This window comes from Crinia signifera, chromosome 5 (genome assembly GCF_055691185.1).
Source record: "Crinia signifera chromosome 5, ASM5569118v1, whole genome shotgun sequence".
Lineage (NCBI taxonomy): Eukaryota > Metazoa > Chordata > Amphibia > Anura > Myobatrachidae > Crinia > Crinia signifera.
The window spans coordinates 70,196,488-70,213,069 of NC_139221.1; the positions used below are offsets into that span (position 1 = coordinate 70,196,488).

General features: G+C 46.9%; 1 protein-coding gene across 5 annotated transcripts in view; it reads left to right on the top strand.

The window, feature by feature from the left end:
- Positions 1-5,940: 5,940 nt before the first annotated feature.
- The window catches only part of PRKDC (protein kinase, DNA-activated, catalytic subunit), a 212,417-nt gene continuing 201,775 nt past the window's right edge, over positions 5,941-16,582 (top strand). For 3 of the 5 annotated variants that reach the window (XM_083187421.1, XM_083187422.1, XM_083187423.1), the window contains exons 1-3: positions 5,941-6,184; positions 8,111-8,187; positions 12,695-12,787. In XM_083187421.1, coding sequence (XP_083043547.1) covers positions 5,968-6,184; positions 8,111-8,187; positions 12,695-12,787 — 387 coding nt within the window. In that variant the 5' untranslated portion in view covers positions 5,941-5,967. Of the gene's footprint in view, positions 6,185-8,110; positions 8,188-12,694; positions 12,788-16,582 lie in introns of those variants that run through there. The other 2 variants (XM_083187424.1, XM_083187425.1) reach the window with 1 other exon arrangement.

Consider the following 16,582-nt stretch of genomic DNA (forward strand, 5'->3'; position numbering starts at 1 on the left):
TGTCTGTCAATTTGTCTGTCAAACGTATGTCTGTCAATTGTCTGTCAATTGTCTGTCAATTGTCTGTCTGTCAATTGTCTGTCAAATGTCTGTGTCAATTGTCTGTCAACTGTCTATCTTTCAATTGTCTGTCTGTCAATTGTCTGGCAATTTGTCTGTCAAATGTATGTCTGTCAATTGTCTGTCTGTCAATTGTCTGTCAAATGGCTGTGTCAATTGTCTGTCAATTGTCTATCTGTCAATTGTCTGTGAATTGTCTATCTTTCAATTGTCTGTCTGTCAATTGTCTGTCAAATGTATGTCTGTAATTGTCTGTCTGTCAATTGTCTGTCAAATGTCTGTGTCAATTGTCTATCTGTCAATTGTCTGTCTGTCAATTTTCTGTCTGTCAATTGTCTGTCTGTCAATCAGTTAAATCATAACTGATTTAATGAACCATTCGCAGTTTCCCTGTACTGTCTGTCCATTGTCTGTCAATTCTCTGTCTGTCAATTGTCTGTCACTTGTCTGTCTGTCAGTTGTCTGTCTGTCAATTGTCTGTCAATTGTCTGTTTGTCAATTGTCTGTCAATTGTATGTCAGATGTCTGTCAATTGTCTGTCTGCTGTCTGTCAATTGTCTGTTAATTTTCTTTCTGTCAATCATCTGTCAATTGTATGTCTGTCAAATGTATGTTAATTGTCTGACAATTGTCTGTCTGTTAATTGTCTGTCAATTGCCTGTCAATTGCCTGTCTGTCAATTGTATGTCAATTGTCTGTCTGTCTGTCAATTGTCTGTCTGTCAATTGCCTGTCAATTGTCTGTCAATTGCCTGTCTGTCAATTGTCTGTCAATTGTCTGTCTGTCAATTGTGTCAGTTGTCTGTCTATCAATTGTCTGTCAATTGTCGGTCAATTGTCTGTCTGTCAATTGTCTGTCAATTGTCTGTCAATTGTTGGTCAATTGTCTGTCTGTCAATTGTCTGTCAATTGTCTGTCTGTCAATCAGTTAAACCATAACTGATTTAATGAACCATTTGCAGTTTCCCTGTACTGTCCAACCAGCTTAAGGGTGGAAGGACCTATAGGGTGTAAATATGAACATACTTTAAAGCTGGTTCCTTGCTTGGCAGTATGACAGGTTATGCCGTCCCACAGCAATATTTACCTTTCTGACAGTTCATAATCATCACATGTGACCCACACTGATCAATGATGGACATTGTGAGAGGTGATCACGTGACCCCACTGCATCTAAATCCATAGGATATGCAGAACATATGCCCCTTTAGCACATTTGGCTAGCGTGAGCCTACATTTGCTTAGGGATCTAACTGTCATACTGACCGCCTGCTGATCGCTATACAAACTGGCGATCGGCGCTGCACTAACATCGCGGCTACGCACTTCCGGGTTTACCCGCAAGTGACGTCATGCGTTCCACTCTGTGGAACGCAATTCAGCGGTGGGAGGATACACTCCCATATATAAGCAGGGAACCGGACATGGCTCCCCTGCCCCTGTTACACTGTTGCCACCTTGGATGACACACTTGTATTGCTGTACTGCCTTGAGAATGGTCCTAAGGAACCGAAACGTTGGCAGGCATTCTACTTGACTATTCAGTCAACCTTATTTGGGACAGAAATCCCGGGGACCATATCTACAAGTCTGGTGAGTGCTGTTTTCCCAATTTGGGAGTATCGGTATGTATATATATATATATATATATATATATATATATATATATATATATATATATAAAACACATATATATTTAATCAAACCTTATTCTGTACTGGAGTGGACCCAGCCCGAAGGGAGGGAGGGGGGGCAAAAATATTGTGCCTAGGAGCGGCCTGACCCCTAAATTCGCCCCTGCATACTGTAGATCTTTCTCTGAATACCAGAACACAGAAGTATCCAAATTTACAAACCCACTAACTCCTCCTAAGGTGTCATTCATTAAATGAGTTGTATAGTGTAGACAAGTTGAAACATGTAGACAATTTAATATTTAGAGGTCTATTTTTCATTAAATATTTTCAGAATATTCTCCAAATACACCTGTTTTTAGAAGATATGTGTAAATATTGAGTGCTAGATTTAGGGGGTTATTTTGGTTCACTCCTGGCAAATTCCTTCTTAGATAGCACATAGCTGATATGTCTCATAGGGCCGTATTCAATGCGGCCAGCGAGGGGTTTTTAGCAGCGAGCCTCGCTGTTTTGGTGGCTGCACGCGCTGTTTCCACGTTGTGCGAAAACCCAGCAAGGTGGAAACGGCGTGTGCAGGGGGTCAGTTGAATACTGATCATGAGAGCTGTGAAAGACAGCTCACAAAAATCATTGAATATATCCCATAATGTTTTTACCTAATTAAATATTTGTGGCATATTCCCAGAAAGTGGGTATTACCCACAAAAATTAGGCATCACCTACATATATGAAGAAGGGGACCGCAGCAAGTGTCTTTGATTTCTGCTGCAGTCTGTTTCCTAGAGCAGGGATGGGGAACCTTCGGCCCTCCAACTGTTGCTAGAACGGCAATTGTCTGTCAATTGTCTGTCTGTCTGTCAGTTATCTGTCTGTCAATTGTCTGTCTGTCAATTGTCTGTCTGTCAATTGTCTGTCAATAGATGAGCCCCAAAACAGTTAGTAAGAGCTACTATACATGCTAACGTGCTGGGAAATGGTGCTGAGGATTTAATGAAAATGTTTCTATCTCTTATTCCTTTTTATTTATTTATTATTTATTAGCAGTTTCTTATTTTGCGCATACATATTACGCAGCGCTTTACAGAGTATAGTTGAACATTCACACCAGTCCCTGCCCCAGTGGAGCTTACAATCTATATTCCCTAGCACATGTACACAGACATTCTAGGATTAATTTTTGTTGGAAGCCAATTAACCTACTGGTATATTTTTGGATTGTGGGAGGAAACCGGAGTACCCGGAGTAAAGCTGTGAGGCAGTAATGCTAACCATTACACCGTCCGTGATGCCCCAGAAAAATATAACTGTGTAATGTGGGCTAGGTGACATGAGGGAGATTGGTAGATTAATGAGGGAGAGAGGAAGATTGATGCTATTTCAGGGAGTCTACTGCGGAATGCAGGAGGGTAGGCAAATATGATGTTAATCTTTTTCTCTCTATTCTCCTCTCTCTACTGAAGTCTGTATCATCACCACAGTCTAGTGATGGGCAAAACGGGTCACTAACGAGAGCTGGGATCCAGCAGATCAGTCAGTATAAAGTATCTTTTAGGCAGATCAACAGTTCACTTTGAAAGAAGGGGTAATTTGTTTTACAATCATTTATTGCCATATTTTTTTAACTTTTTTTTTTTTTTAAGTGTGAGCTGAACGGTACTTGTGTATTATCACTCCGCCCAAGATTTCCATCGTACGACATCGTATTGGTCGCATCGCATGCGATCGCACCCGATTTTTAATTGTACAGGCACCCTGATGGGTGATTACTATCTTAAATGCACCCCCATTGTTAACGCCACCCCCACTATCAACGCCAACCCGAAGCGGCGGTACGCGTCTTCCGACCTTTTTATACCCTCACTATCCACGTCGGCGTGGAGTTGTTGTTAGACAGTGTGGCGAGCCACCGAGCCCAAAGTGTGGTGAGCGGACCCGGATTACTTCACATGTAATCCGCGTCCGCTCGCCACGCTTCGGGCTCGGTGACTCGCTGTGCTCGCCACACTATCTAAAATCAACTCCACGCCGACGTGGATAGTGGGGGTATGAAAAACTCGGAGGACGCGTGCCGCCGCTCGCCACGGTTCGGGTTGGCGTTGATAGTGGGGGTGGCGTTAACAATGGGGGTGCATTTAACATAGTAATCCCCCATCAGGGTGCCTGTACAATTTAAAAACGCATCGCATTGCATGCCATTTTAATGGCATGCAATGCGATATTTTATTGTGCAGTGCGGGTCTTTGGACCCGAAAATCAGGTCCCATCGCATCCCTTAATTAGTGGTATGCGATGCGATGGGCGCCGTCATAATACACAAGTACCAGCTGAACAAATAAGAACATACATAACCGAGTAAAAGACTGATCGATGGCTGGGTGCACAATTGCCATCGATGGCAACCATCAATGGCGTCTGCACCGATGGCCATCCCTAGCAGCAGCAGCCTTGTTATTCTTTCTTTTACTTGCAGTAGCAGCACTGAACTCAAGGCATTATTCTAGTTCACTCTTTCTGACAAAATCCTTCTTAGATGGACAAAACCATGTGCACTGCAGGGGGGCAGATGTAACATGTGCAGAGAGAATTTGATTTAGGTGAGTTATTTTGTTTCTGTGCAGGGAAAATACTGGCTGCTTTATTTTTACACTGCAATATAGATCTCACTTTGAAGTAAAACCCCACTCAAATCTAATTCTCTCTGCACAAGTAACATCTTCCCCACCTGCAGTGCACATGGTTTTGTCAGAAAGAGTGAACTAGAATAAGGCCCTCAGTCTCCTGAGTTAGTACATCTCAGCTGCCACAGGTGGCAGTGCTGAGCTCAGGCAAATACATTGTAGTTAAAAACAGTGGTTGTGGGCGTGATTGCATGCTCATCTTCTGCCTGCTTTGTTTTAAATAACACATTTTACAAAGCTCTGCCTCTAGGATGCAGGCATTACACACAGAGGCAGAGCTTTGTAAAATGGGTACTTGTTTCCTAGCACGGCCACAATCTTATGGATCGTGTACCTTTAAGTTAAGGTACACGATCCACATGATGGACCCGATTTCCTTTGAAATCAGGTCCATTTTGCCGGCTAGGACACAATATCGGGGGCATCGCGTCGGTCGGGACCATTAACATTGGTCCCGACGCGACCGACGCGATGCCCCCAATTTCCCCATAGGCTTCAATGTTAAAAAATATTTTAACATTGAAATCGTGTCGGGAAAGGTAAAATATCGGGGGCATCGCGTCGGTCGGGACCATTAACATTGGTCCCGACGCGATGCCCCCGATTTTTCCACAGGCTTCAATGTTAAAATATTTTTTAACATTGAAATCGTGAGAAAATGTGAAAAATGTGAAATGGGCCAATATGACCCATTTCACATTATAGATGTCCCCGTCGTCACCCCACGATAGACGCCAACCCGAAGCGTGGCGAGCGCAGCGAGCCCGCGAGGGGCGGCGGTGCGCGTCCTCCGACCTTTTCATTCCCCTACTATCCACGTCGGCGTGGAGTTGAGAATAGAATAGTGTGGCGAGCGCAGCGAGCCACCGAGCCCGAAGCGTGGCGAGCGCAGCGAGCCCCGCGAGGGGACGCGTATAACTTCACAGGTATACGCGTCCCCTCGCGGGGCTCGCTGCCCTCGCCGCGCTTCGGGCTCGGTGGCTCGCTGCGCTCGCCACACTATTCTATTCTCAACTCCACGCCGACGTGGATAGTAGGGGAATGAAAAGGTCGGAGGATGCGCACCGCCGCCCCTCGCGGGCTCGCTGCGCTCGCCACACTTCGGGTTGGCGTCTATCGTGGGGTGGTGTTTACGCCGTTAAATTTGGGGGGGTTGGGAATATTTTACATTGAATCCAATGTAAAATCGGGTCCCAGGGACCCGATTTACATTTCATTCAATCAAAAAATCGGGTCGAAAATCGGTCGGTCGCGTCGATCGCATCGCATGCGACCAAATCGCATGCGATGCGATCGACCCGATTTTTCAAACACGACCACCCCGATGTAAATCGGTGTGGCCGTGCTAGGAAACAAGTACCGTAAAATGTGTTATTTAAAACAAAGCAGGCAGAAGATGAGCATGCAATCACGCCCACTACCACTGAGGAGACGCCAGACTTTGTATTTGAAGGTACTGCTGGCTCTTTAAAAGGCGTCTTCAGGGAGGGCTGCTCTGGCTGCCGCCAGTGTGATTGGAGGGCGCAGCGCTGTCCCGGTAGTGTACAGTGCTGCCACTTCCCCTCTCAGTCAGACAGGACAGTTGCCGCTAACATGCTGCAATCGGGATCTAGTGGTTCCCAGTCTGAAGGTGGAGAAGCAGAGCCGGCGGGCCCGGCTGAGGCAGCCAGCGGGGTCCTGGGCAGCCTTCACCAGCTGCACCGACTGCTTAGCTCCGGGGATCCCGGGCTGTCGTGCGATGCGGCTTTCGGCCTCCTGCGCAGCCTGGGAGAGGAGTGTGTGGTGAGCGCGCGGGGGAGCAGTGTGCAAGGTGTGTGTTAGCCGTAGACCAGTGGCGTAGCTTGAAATTTTGCGCCCCCCAGCCAAAAACTCCCTGCCGCCCCCCTCCATGTAAATCAGGTAAAGGATCTCTGGATCTTTACACCCGTGCACCTGCTGTGTGATCTGGAAAAGTGATCTATTACGGGGCTCCTGAGGACCACTGGTGTGTAGTTATAAGGGAAGTGTTGCACACGTTAAACATTTACACAATGTTCTTCTGGGACCCAGGTACAGTAATTCACATGTGGTTCTATCTACAGAACAATTGCCCATAATCTAGTCACCTCACACAAAATGCATAACCCAGATTATTACCAGGGTTATCGGCTCATATGGATGACATGCATTAGGTCGACATGGTCAAAGGGTTGACAAAAGCAATAGCTTGACATGTTTTTCATGTTTCTTTTTGCTGTTTATGTTGACATATATCGACATGGACACCTTATAAGTGTACCGCGGCCCCTCGCATAGCTCGCTTTGCTTGCCATGCTTTGGACACACTATGATATTCTCCCTCTATGTCGGCGGAAGCTGTACATCTGTCTCAGAACAGACTTTAGGTCTACAGTCATTAGGTCGACAGGGTTAAAGGTTGACATGGCTCAAGGTCGACAATGACAAGGTCGACATGGGCCAATATCGACATGAGTTTTTCACTGTTTTTTTTTTACCCTAATGTCGACACAGTCGACATGGACACAGTTGGAGTCGAACCGCAGCCCCCCGTTTCGCTCGCTTAGCTCGCAATGCTTCGGGCACACTATTTTATTCGCCCACCACGCCCTAGTGGATGGTAGGGCATGAAATACCGCCTGTCGGCACATGTCGGCTCAAAAAACAGTGAAAAACTCATGTTGACCTAATGACTGTCGACCTAAAACCATGTCGACCTGGCTCGTGTCGACATTAAGTCATGTCGACCTTTAACCCTGTCGACCTTGGGGACAGTCGACCTTCTGGGGTCGACCTAATGACTGTCGACCTAAGTCTGGTCTGACAGATGACCGTTTCCCATGTCGGCGTGGATAAATAAGTATTAAAAAACAGCTTTTTTTTTTTTTTTTTTTTTAAAGAAAAAAAAATATCCCCATAGATACTCATCGACCTTCTCATTGCGTGTGTTGACCATTTTGACCTAATGCATTTTTTATCCGTCCAAGCAATTTTTAAGATTTAGTAGGAACATAAAAAGGTACAAGGGTATTACAAGCTATACATTAATGCTGCTTATAAATCAAGCTGACTTGTATAGGGTATACTAACACATAGCTGATATGTCTCATAGGGCCGTATTCAATGCTGCCAGCGAGGGGTATTTAGCCACGAGAATCGCTTTTTTAGTGGCTGCACACGCTGTTTCCACGTTGCTGAGAAAACCCAGCAAGGTGGAAACGGCGTGTGCAGGGGGTCAGTTGAATACTGATAATGAGAGCTGTGAAAGACAGCTCACAAAAATCATTGAATATACCCCATAATGTTTTTTCCTAATTAAATATTTGTGGCATATTCCCAGAAAGTGGGTATTACCCACAAAAATTAGGCATCACCTACATATATGAAGAAGGGGACCGCAGCAAGTGTATTTCTGCTGCAGTCTGTTTCCTAGAGCAGGGATGGGGAACCTTCGGCCCTCCAACTGTTGCTAGAATGGCAACAGTTCTAGCATGACCAAATATCAAAACTATAGCAGGGCATGCTGGGATGTGTAGTTCCACAACGGCTGCAGGGCCGAAGGTTCCCCATTCCTACTATAGCAGATGCAAACTAGGATTCAAATCACAAAAGTAAATCTTGATATTGAAAGGCTCACTATTTACAATAGTTTATTTAATTTCTAAACCGTGTCTGTTTTTATTAGCATGTTTATAAAGTTTTCATCACAGCTATTAAAGTTTCGCTATTTTTCATTCAGACCTGAATACTTCCTTGGTCTTCTCTAAAGAGTTTGGATTGCTTGTGTTCATCCGCAATTCCCTGAACAGTGAAGAAGTAAGTCACTTTAAAAATCATACAATTTGACTTGTTTGGTAACGCTGGTGCAGACTATGCAATATGTTGTTCAATCAACAGATGAACAACTTGTTTCAGAGGGCATCGGTTTGAATCTAGAGAAAATTTGTCTTTGGACGATGTCGATCACAAACTTATTGCATCAGCACTCCCAACGCAGATATATCGGTACAGAATTGTCCTTACACATCTTTGCTGTGGGAGGCTCAATATTGTGGTGTTGCACATTGCGGCACAGCATACGCTGCCACAGCTTTCTTTTTCTTCTGTTCTTGGGAGTGATCTCTGCAGAGAAAAACTACTGCTAACAGGCAGCAGCAACATAGCTCCCCGTTACCTGTTGTTCCGAAATCCCGCCAGCTCCAACTTCTTATTTTGGGAAGCTTGAGCGTGGATCCTCCCCTACCTGTGGCCACACACAGTATTTCCCCTTACTATGTAGCACGCTCCCACTGTGGTGCGCTATGAAATACAGTCCAATAGACCTAAGATGACACATCAATACATATTCGTCTGAGCTTGCCGACTGCCACGGTAAATGACAACAATGGGCTAAGTGTATTTGCTTATCAAAATCACCCGCCATACATCATTGGACAAGTTGGTAAGGTATGTACCCATCCTAAACAATGCTGTCACAAGGAAAGATCTAGTGGTTTTTTATGTAGTTTTTTGTTCCTCAGGCCTCTCATAAAATAGTATCTATTGCCCATCTTTTTACGAGTTCTGCGGCGCAGCATTGGCTTGTGACTACCGTGTTTCCCCGATAATAAGACTGTCTTATTTTTTTCAACCAACAAAAAACACCATAGGCCTTATTTTCAGGGGAGGTCTTATTTTAATACGGTACACATTGGCAGCAAATGTCAAAAAACAGGTGCCATCTTTGACATGCCCCAAACCCCCTTGATATGGTAAACATGCCCCTGTCCTCCTTTTTAACATGCCCCCAGTGCTCCTTGTAAATATGCCCCAGTGCCCCTTGTAAACATGCCCCCAGTTAAAGAGAGGGAACGTACCGTAGCCTCCTTTACACACCTCTCCTCCTCTCTGTCTCATCAACGCCAGCGTTCCTTCCTTGCTACAGCCGCTCTGCTGCAGCCGCGTGATGTGCGTGGCGACGTCACGCGGCTCCCGCAATGCATCCCTGGTGTCCGGGAGCAAAGTGGCATCTGTAGAAGCCGGAGGTCTCTAAATACCTCAGAGGTGATTGAAGATCACCTGGAGGTTAGCGGGGTCTTGTATTTATTGTTTTGCAATGCACAGGATTGACATTTGAATCGGCCTTATTTTCGGGGGAGGTCTTATTTTGGACATACAGTATGTCCAAAATCTGGGGGAGGTCTTATTTTCGGGGGATGTCTTATTATCGGGGAAACACGGTATCTATTTGTCTTTTTAAATATCAGTTTTAGGGCCTATAACCATACAGCAAGAGCGCCAAGAACATGAGCTTTAATTAGCTTTACAGCTGGTACAGAAATTTCAAATCCCTGCGACTCTGTATGCTCAAGTAATGTTTTAAATAATCTAATTCATACATAACTTGTAAACAAATTATATTGCTGTGCGACTCAAAAAATCTTAGGAAAAAAAGATCTACTGAAAAAAACTTACGCGTATTTCTAATGCATAGCCGGACGGCGGATCGATCATGTTTTTAGCTCGACGATACCATGATTGACCACTAGAGGTTGAAGGCATCTAGTTAGACGCTTGCCTAAACTTGGTTGACGGCATCTAGATAGACAGCGATGGGAGATCGACACCTGGGAATGATCAATGGGAACTTGGCCAATAGTAGCAAGGTTGACACAAGTTTTTTTTGGAGCAGGTCCACTTAGTTCATACTTTACTATCCAAGTGGACATAGTTAAATTATAGTAAAGGATAGATAAGTGCAGCGCTCTGCCCCTTGCTGTTAAGCATCGTGAGGTAAATAATAGGCAGATGTGAGTATTCAATGCTTTACTTTAAATGGTGCAGACATACAAGGTTATAGGCACAAATACATGGGTACAATTAAATAACATAATTACAATGATATTGACAATATAAAGGTGGGATAGTACAGTGGTGCACGTGCTGTGCACTTGAGAGATGGGGGGGGGGTTGGGGTTCCTGGGAAGGTGTGCTCTGGTGCGGGTATTGGGGGGGATTTGGCTGTAGTTTGCTGGTCTGCACAGGTGCGGCATCCCGCTAACTTGTGTAACAAAACTGTCCTTTGCTGGTAATAATTGTCCGGATTTGCGGCTGAGCGGTGGGTGGCGGGTCCCGGCCAGTGGCCCTCGGGTGTTGTATGGAGGCTGGTGGTGGATGCAGTCTGCCTAGGAGTAGCTGGGGTCGGGGTTCGTTGTTGCCTGGGTCCGGGTGCTCCATGTGTCCCTCCTTCTTCCCTCTCCAAGCCGGTTTGACTGCTCGGGTGTTCAGCTGTGCGCCGTCTGCCTTTGCTGTCAGTTAGTGTAGCCGGGGGTCGGGAAGTGGAGTGTCTGGCAGAGGTCGTGGGTGTCGGCTGGTGTGCGTCCCCCCTTTCCGGTTCCATGCCGACAGACTTTGGCTACTCACCTCTTCCCGTTCCTGGCGAGCTCCCTTTTTTGCTGCATGGGCGTCTTTCTCCTTTTGCGGCTGCTGCGTACTACCGTCACCGTGATGTTGGTTACTTCTTGCGTACTGCTGCTTCTCTGGGTGTCAGTCAGTCTACTGGGCTTTTTCAGAGTTTTCGTGCTGGGTGTCCTCCAAAGCATTTCGGCCTGGTGTTGGCCTGGCGTTGGCCTGGCCAACCTGTGGCTCTCCAGATGCTGTCAAACTACAAATCCCATCATGCCTTGCCACAGTATTGCTATAAGGGAGTGTTAAAACTGTGGCAAGGCATGCAGGGATTTGTAGTTTTAACAACATCTGGAGAGCCACAGATTGGCCTGTTCTGTTCTAGGGAGTTGACCTTAGTTAAATTATATTAGTATGCCCGAAGCATGGCCAGGGGACACTGTGCACATAAACCGTGTCCCCGTGGGTACTGTATGTGCACAGTTTCCCCTCGCATGGCTCGCTATGCTCGACACAGTAATCTATCTTCTAACTCTATGTCCACTTGGATAGTAAAGTATAAACGAAGTGGACCTGCACCAAAAAAAAACATGAAAAACTCTTGTCAATCTTGCCACTGTTGACCTGGTTCCCATCGATAATTTACAGGGGTCGATCTCCCGTCACTGTCTATCTAGACACGGTCAACCAAGTTCAGGCACCTAAGTAGACGCCTTCAACCACTAGTGGTCAATCATGGCATTTTTGACCTAAACATGGTTGATCCTATATCCCAGAACCGTTCTATTCTAGCCAATGAATAAAGAACTCATTGTGCACCCACTGGCCCCAATCCTATATAATAAAAGGCTAATGTAGGGTACACACCAGGACGACCCGCTCACGATGCACATCGTGAGCGGGTCGTCAGTGTCTCGTCTGACCCGCTCACGGTGACGCGGGGGGGCACGACCCGCTCACGATGTGCACCGTGAGCGGGTCCGATCCGATGGCGTCCCGCACCCGGCTGTATGGTCGTCATTGAGATCCTACCTGCAGCAGGAAGGATCTCAATAACGACCGACCGACCCGCGGGACCGCGCATCGGATCGGTATCGGTCCACACCAGGACAGAAAAGGGCCCAATCACCACACAATCTACATCCAATTGGTCGGAATTGGATCTAGATTGAGGGGATCGGGCCCTAGTCGTCCTGGTGTGTACCCAGCATAACACTGCACCTTACTTCTTGGGGGGTACTTCTTTTGGTGTTTGAGTTACTTTGAGCTCAAAATCGTTTTATCGACCACACTTAGGTCAAAAGTCATTAGTCTACACCGTTGGGTTGACATGGGTTTAGGTCGACATGGGTATTGACAGGTCGTTAGGTCAACATGGGTTTTTTGACCCGAATGTCGACATGGACACAGTTGGAAGTGAACCGCAAATGCGATAGATATATGCCGGCAAATGGGATCGATACAAGCCGGCAAATGGGATAGATACATGCCGGCAAATGGGATAGATACATGCCGGCAAATGGGATAGATACATGCCGGCAAATGGGATAGATATATGCCGGCTTCGCTCTGCACACTATTTTGTTCTCATACCACACCCTAGTGGATGGTAGGGCATGAAATACCGCCTGTCGGCTCAAAAAACAGTGAAAAAACCCATGCCGACCTAACGACCTGTCGACATAACCCATGTCGACCTAATGCATGTGTCGACCTTGTCCCATATCGACCTAGACACCCGTCAACCTTCACCCATGTTGACCTAGAACCCTGTCGACGTTGCCACCTGTTGACCCAACGGTGTCGACCTAAGTGCTGTCGACCGTATCCCGGACCATCACTTAGTTAATGTTTTTGGGTGTTCTTTTTGGCCTCTTTTGCATCCACCCCTGCTGTGACAGTTATCACCTCTTGTAATGTGTTTTAATTCTATTTTTAGTTTCGAGATTGTCGAGAAGAAGCATTAAAATTCCTGTGCGCTTTTCTTGAGAAAATAGGCAGAAAAGTACAACCTTATGCTTTAGATATCAAGGTAAGCTCTCTCCTTCATACTTGCTAAAGTTGCTGGTTAGTTCTCTCCCACTGTGTCTTCATCTTATGCTCCATACACACGGAGCAATATATATTGCTCAGTGACCCGTTTTCATCAGCGACCAGAGATGGTAACTGATAAAAACGAGACTCTCTGCCGGGGAAGCTGCTGGTTGCAGGAGCATGGAGCATGCTCCTACGACCAGCAACCACCCCCCACCCTAGCGCTGGTCACAGGACCGTGCTCTCGGCGACAGTCTCCCCGTACTCACGGGGATATGGTCGCTCAGCAATATGTGCTGAAACACATGTATGAGGCTTTAGTATATATATTTTTTTAAATCCCAGTTGATTAGCTAGAATAACACACCATTCGGCTACAATGTTGTAATATGAAAGGTGTGTCATTCTGCTATAGTAATATAATATTATAATAACATAACAGGTACACAAGTGCCGCATGTAAAATTCTATCTCCTGATGCATCCTAGTAGCAGCACATTTCAAGTTAGACAAAAAGACACCCAGGTGGCATTGACCTGGTGTACCACAAGGAACTGTTCACTGTGATTGCAGCAATAGTGTATGAGGACACGTCTGTATAACTTGTGTGGATTAGGAATATGTGGATTTCTGGGAAAATATTGTTTGACATCAGGTTATTTATAAATTTGAATCTCTTGCACCCCACCGTATTCTCTTCCTTCCCTTTGTTTCTTTCTCTACAGCTATTGTTTCTCATCTCCTCACTCGCTCTGCCCACCCCCTCCCTGAGCAGTATTCAATGCTCCCGATTCACCGTTTTTTTGGGGGGTGAATCGGGCTGTTTTCACTCCCTGCGGTGACTCTTTTTCACTGAAAATCTGATTCACCCTATTCAATGTTCACTGTTCGCCGACCAGTTCTCTGTGTAATGCTCGCTTCAATTCGCTTGTGTCTTTCAATGGGGTTTTCACTGTGATTCGCCGAGAATCCTACGGTGGAGAACTGCTTGGATTTTCGCCATGATTCACCATTTTGCAATCCACATCTTTTTAAGGTGAACTGGACTGTGTTCTTTTAAAATAAAGGTTTTTTTTTTTTTGTCAAAAAAATCTGTAATTTTAATATGTGAATGCTATTAGGATTCATGTGCCTGCAGCACATGAATATATTTAATTTGTAATTTTTTTTTTTACACATGACGTCAGCAGGGGGTACCGCTCATCACATATGCACGAGCGGGACCAGCGCATCGGCTACCTCCACCACCTCCCCTGCCAGTTCTCCCGGGGCGGCAGCTGCTGCTGTCTGTGTCCCCGGGAGCCCTCCTACCTACCCGCACATTCCGGCGCAGGCAGGGAGGCTTCCATCTCCCTGCCTTGCACCGGCTGCCTGCGGCATTCGCCAGGGGGGTTCAAAATCGCCATCAGGGGCAGCGTTCCCCTGAGGCGTTGAATAGGGGGGAAAGGGAGGAACCCTGCAAATGTGCAGCGAATCCTACACAGGATTCGCTGCACATAGCGATTAATCTTATTGAATACTGCCCTCTGTCTGCATCTGTGTCTTGTTGTTCTTCGATGATGTGCATGGTATCGCTTTGTCCCTTGCACACATGCCTGGAGGATGGTTTTGTTCACATGTAGGATGCTGACAATAGGATTTTGTGTTTATTTTTACCCTAAACTTCATTTTCTCCTTCAGGAGACATTAGGGGCCACAGCTTTACAGTGGGTAGTAGGAGTGGGAGAGCTCCAGCACCCTAGAAGTTAACTTTAACTGCCTCCCAGGCAGCCAGGCTCTTCCCCCTCCTCTAACCCGCCTCCAGGCCAAGGACCTCCATTTTTTTGGGTGCTGTCAGGAGCCAGATGCACCCACTAGAGGGGCTGCTATATTAGAAGCCATAACTTTATTTCTCTTTCAATGGTCCTGGTGACACAGCTCAACACTGGGATGTAGGAGGGTCCGAAGGAGCCAGGCACCTATCCTAAAGCTTTAGAGGGTAGGCTCCTCCCCTACTGCATCCCTGGACTCTTCAGTTCGTGTTAGGTGCCCACTGGAGTGGGTGCTATTCTAAAGAACTGCGGGAGCAGCCGAAGAAATAGAGTAGTTAGGGAATTTTTTATTGTTTTATTAACTTTCACCCTAGCTAGGTAGGCACAGTGTGAGGATTCTCATAGTGAATCCTCACACTGCTAGCGCAGCAGGAGCTGACAGAATCGCGTCCTGTCAGCTCACTGTGCACAGGGGAGACGCTGTCTGGTCTCCCTGTGCAGCGCTCTTAGCCTCTATTAAGAGGCTGCCTGGGCTCCGGAGTATCCTGAAACCGGCTCCACGTTTAGGTGGGGATCATGGGGGACAGGCGCTCCGTGATGGCGGCGGCCATTTTATGCGGAGCTTACACGCTGAGCTCCTATATGAGAGGACAGCAGCGTTGTGACAGGCATGTTCCAAGTGGTCCCCAATTGAGGGGGAGACACTGGAACTAGGAAATCCTACCTAAGGAGCGGCTGGCTGGGGGTGGTTGGCGCCAAAAAGTCACGGACCCCGCAGCAGCAGGGACTTTTGGTCTCTTCCTTCACTCTGACTTTGGCGCCTTTCGGAACGCTTGCAGCGGAGCTGAGCTGGCTTACTGATCCTGGCAGAGTGACTTGGATTTCCTGGGCATCGCTTCCCCGCAGTTGAAACCAACAGACAGATAAGTGACTGGGTGCATTGGCTCTGTATAAACGCTTGTACATTGTTTGCACTGTGTATACTGAGATATATATATTTTTCACTTGCATCATATCTGAGCATCAGGCTGTGGTTTTGGGGGAGGGAGCCCTTAGTGCACTGAGCGCGTGCAATGTTTGCACACAAAAGTTTGTCGCTGAGCAGATGGCCAAGGGGGGCTTATGTATTACTTGCGCTGATGTGAGACCCATGGGCAGTGAATCCCATAGGGCAGAGCAGAGTGAACCTGCGTGGGCCAGTGCTCTAGGCAGGTCAGTAAACGCTTTGGTGCAGCTTTTGGACAGGCAGAGTGATGTGTTGGTAGAATCACAGAGACCTATGCCATCATCTCAGCAGTCTTCTGGCTCCTTGCCTCTTACCCAGGCAGATCCTGCTCTTATTCAGGTGATGCAGGATACTGCTAAGGGGATCAACAGGTTCAGTGAAATACTGGACAAAATGGATGATGTTGCAGGGACCTCTAAAGGGTCTTATGCTATGCCTACTGTGGTAGATGAGGAGGAGGGAGCATATACTGACATCCCCTGGGATCAGGGTGATGATTTTGAAGAGACCTCTGCGGCTGGTATAGAGGATCTTATTGTGGCTGTGAAGCAGGTTTTAAAACTGTCTGTGGAGGATAAGACTCCTGTTAAAGGTGTTTTTAAGCGACAGCGGAAGGCCCCCTCAGCAAAGCAGACATCCAGATTCGCTGCTTTTAGGCCGTCCTTTCGGCCCTCCCCTAGAGGTGGTGCGTCCTTTCGAGGACAGTCTTTCAGGGGAAAGTTTCAGTCCTCTAGGGGCAAAACACAGAGGTCCAAGTTTGGCTCTTTCCATAAGAAGCCTGCCTCCAAAGGAGAGGACAAACCCTCCGCATGACTGTCTGGGGATGGGCCCGACAGTGATAAAGGTGGGGGGGCGTCTCACACACTTCAGGGACGCATGGGCTTCTCTAAACCAGGATGCCTGGGTCTTAGATATTATTAGCCAGGGTTACAAAATCCCTTTCAGAGGGTCGCCTCCGAAGAGGTTCATCCCCACATCTTTGCCGAAACAGGCGCTCCTGCGCACAGCTCTTATGAGAGCGGCCCATTCCTTTTTG